The sequence below is a fragment of the Vulpes lagopus genome, chromosome 10 (assembly GCF_018345385.1).
Source record: "Vulpes lagopus strain Blue_001 chromosome 10, ASM1834538v1, whole genome shotgun sequence".
NCBI lineage: Eukaryota > Metazoa > Chordata > Mammalia > Carnivora > Canidae > Vulpes > Vulpes lagopus.
Window position 1 is genome coordinate 41,111,822 of NC_054833.1, and position 3,200 is coordinate 41,115,021.

Below are 3,200 nucleotides of genomic sequence, written 5' to 3' on the forward strand. Positions count from 1 at the left end.
ACCTGGTCTTGACAGTTGTCGCCTTAAAGATCCTGGTGTCTCCCCTAAGATCAATACAAAGGTCACTGATCCTTACAAGGGATATGTACGGGAAAGGGGACCACTCCTGTTCTTTTCCCTCAGCTACCAGCTTGTACCACTCTCGTTTCTCCTGCACCCAGGATTCTTTCACTTCTGCTTCCTCCTCCAGGCCCCTTAGCCTATTCTCCACTTCTCCCATCCCCAGCACCCTGTCCAAGGTGTCACCCTGGTGGCCCTCTTTGTCCCCAGTCAGAGCCTGTACCCCTTTCCCCAGGACTTCCTTTAGCTCTCCCAATATCCCAAGACCTTTGGCCTCTAGACCCTCCCACAGAGGGCACCAGGCCCTGGAGGGTGGCCTGCTGCCTGCTGCAGACGACAGAAGGTTGCAAAACCCACAGCCCAGGTGTGGTCTGAGAACTCTTGACTCCTGCTGCTAATCTCATCTGGGCCTTCCTGCCTCCTTCGGGGAAGCAGCTCTGGGTTGTGGGGCAGGGAGGGGCCTGGGAGCCTCTGCTGCCTGATGTAGGTCCTGTCCCCATCCAGGTGGAGCTCACAGAAGGGAAACACAGGGCAGATGTGGCATCACACTTTATTGAGGGGACTTCTGGCACTGCACTGAGGGAAGGGTGAATTCTTGGCAGGGGGTCGGGTGGTAATTAAGGAGGTGATGTGGGAGGAGCATTGATTCTGATTCTGACAGGAGTGGGCTGAGGGGATTATAGGGAGTGCTGGGAGGTGAGGCTCCAGTGAGAGAGGGGCGGGGAGGAGAGGTGAAGGCACCCAAGAAGCCAAAGCCCCATGGTTGAGGCCTGAGAGCAGGAGAGGCAGTGGGCACAGGAGAGGAAGTGGGCACAAAGGGCAAAGCCGTGGGCTGGGGAAATGCACCGTGTCCTGGGCTTCCTGAAGGCCTGCTGCCTGGCGCTGGCCTCCTCACTTTCGGGCGCCCAGGGCCAGGGCGATGATGAGGCCCAAAACCAGCAGGAACATGGCGACCGAGAGCAGCACTGTGATGACCACCATGCCCCCTGTCCGGGCCATTCCCAGCCCAATGGATTCCGCCTGCCTTCCTGTCAGAAGAGAGATGGGGGAGGCCTTTGTGGGCAGGAGGAGCCCCCATCCCGACCCCAGGCACTCTGTCTCCTCCAGCTGTCCTCCATCTATTTATTCATCCAACCAGTCAACTGATCCACACATCCATCAGGTAAACATTTATGAAGCATCTCCCATGTTGGTCACTGAAGATACAGAAATTAATTGGACACAATGCCTACCCACGTAGGACCTTTAGTGTAGGAGATGAGTCAACGGGCAGGTAAAACGCCAAAGGCTCAGGATCCGGGTGAGCAAAGAAACTAAGGGAGCACAGGGAGGGACAACTATGGGGGATGGGGTGGGAGGGCCAGGGAAGATTTGGGGGCCCTGATATCACTTACGAGGCAGCGTGGACATTGGGATCTCTCTACTGGACTCGGTGGACGACCCCTTCCTCACTAGGTAGGAAATGCTTTGGTGGTGGGGTTTGGGAGAGAGAGGAGAGACTCCTCAGTGATCATCTGGGCCTTGGGAAAAGAGAGAGGGAGCCCAGGCATCCAGGGAACAGTCCTTGACCCCTTCAGCTGTGTCCTCACTTTTTCACCATAAACTGACCCGATCCCTCCCCACCACCAACTGTCAGCACCCATCTTCTCTCCCTGCACCCCCTCCCCCAGGGATTCTAGGCCTGGATCTGGTACCTACTAGTATTTGGTTCCTGGCACGAGGTTTGTCACCTGGTATGCGCTGAGCCGGGTCACTGTGAAGCCAGCCCCACTGTCCACCACACTCACCAGCTCCCTGCGCCCACGGCAGGAAGGCACTACGAAGCTAGATTTCACCACTGGGCAGGAAATCAGGGAGTGACGTGAGGGTTGTGTGTCTGGAGGCCCCAAGGAGAGGGGGAAGGCAGGAGTGGGAGATGGGGTGCTGGCGGTGCCCTGGGGAGGGGCCTCTAGGGACTAAGGGGCCACCTTGGGAGGGGGTAGCAAACCTTTGCTGTCATTGGCTCTCCGGACCATCAGTGTGGCGTTGCCCCCTGTGAGGTGACAGGGGGGCAAGGCAACTAGCAGGCTCTCCGTTAGCGCCGGCGACAGCAGACCAGAGACGCTTGAGATGTTGAAGTCTGGGGGGCCAAGAGGGAGTTCGGGGTGGGGGCAACCAATCCCCTTCCCCACCATCAGATCTGGGGGCCGCCTCGAAGGGTGCGGAGACCTCCCCTTCCACTCTACCGCTCGCTGGCAGACACGGGCCTTTGCTTGTGTGACCACCAGGTGGCAGGCTTGGGCTGCAGAAGCTGGACGGTCCCCCTCGCCACTGGCTCCGGATGCCAGGAGGGGGCAGCCACCAACCTTACCCCAATTCCTAGCTTTGGGTGCTCCCCATGTCTCTCTGCCTCCTGGGTTTGAAAGAGTTCCAGGAGTGTGCCCTGGGGGACGCCTGGGTGGCTCAGTGGTTGAGCATCTGCCTTTGGCTCCGGGCGTGATCCTGGGGTCCTAGGATCGATTCCGCATCGGGCTCCCTGCTGGGAGCTTGCTTCTCCCTCTCCCTGTGTCTCTGCCTCTCTCACTCTCTCTCTCTGTGTTTCTCATGAATAAGTAAATTTAAAAAATTTTAAAGGCTGACTGATGCCTGGTCACTGCAATCACCGGCCCTCCACCCCCTCCACCCCCAACTGGCTGGACTAGCTCCTCTTTGAGAGCCCCGGAGGGCACAGTGCATCCTGTGCAGGCCTTGGTTGCCCTCCCCACAGCCCACCAGAGATGGCAGAGACCTGCAGCACCCAGGGCCAGGACAGTCAGCAGGATCAGGATCAAGGGCAAGGTCCGGACGGGCAGCAGGGAGGCCATAGCTGGGCTAGGAGCTAGAACTGGCTGTGGCTTCCTGGCTTCCGGAGGCAAGTGAGGCCGGGCCCCTGGGGTGGCTGATTTTGTCTTGGGGTGGGAGTGGCTGGAGGGGAATCCTGTCCAACCTGCCCTTTGGGTCTTACAGCCTCAGGGCAGACCCCCAGACAGGTTTTTCAGGATGGGGAGCCGGCTTTCAGGCCAGAAGTGGGGATGCCCTGGCTGGATCTTGATGGCTTAGTCAGCTGCAGAGGCTCAGGGTAACTAAGGTGGAGGTGGAAATCACCCCTTCCTCTGAAACTC

At 58.8% G+C, this 3,200-nt stretch overlaps 1 protein-coding gene across 1 annotated transcript; it reads right to left on the reverse strand.

Moving 5' to 3' along the window:
- Positions 1–703: 703 nt before the first annotated feature.
- UPK2 (uroplakin 2) lies at positions 704–2,903 on the reverse strand. The gene is made up of 5 exons (XM_041772954.1): positions 2,828–2,903; positions 2,048–2,179; positions 1,759–1,897; positions 1,455–1,525; positions 704–1,088 (listed from the first exon to the last, which is right to left on the reverse strand). Exons 1-5 carry the CDS (start codon positions 2,901–2,903, stop codon positions 952–954), a joined length of 555 nt encoding a protein of 184 aa, XP_041628888.1. The 3' UTR covers positions 704–951.
- Between the last annotated feature and the right edge of the window lie 297 nt (positions 2,904–3,200).

What these genes read in the sequence shown, in the direction of transcription:
- UPK2 (XM_041772954.1), bottom strand. Translation starts at nt 2,903, where the DNA reads ATGGCCTCCCTGCTGCCCGTCCGGACCTTGCCCTTGATCCTGATCCTG. An exon ending in GTGCCAGGAACCAAATACTA is followed by an intron (nt 1,526 to 1,758) that starts GTAGGTACCAGA and finishes CCACCACCAAAG; the next exon opens with CATTTCCTACCTAGTGAGGA. An exon ending in CCCAATGTCCACGCTGCCTC is followed by an intron (nt 1,089 to 1,454) that starts GTAAGTGATATC and finishes CTCTTCTGACAG; the next exon opens with GAAGGCAGGCGGAATCCATT.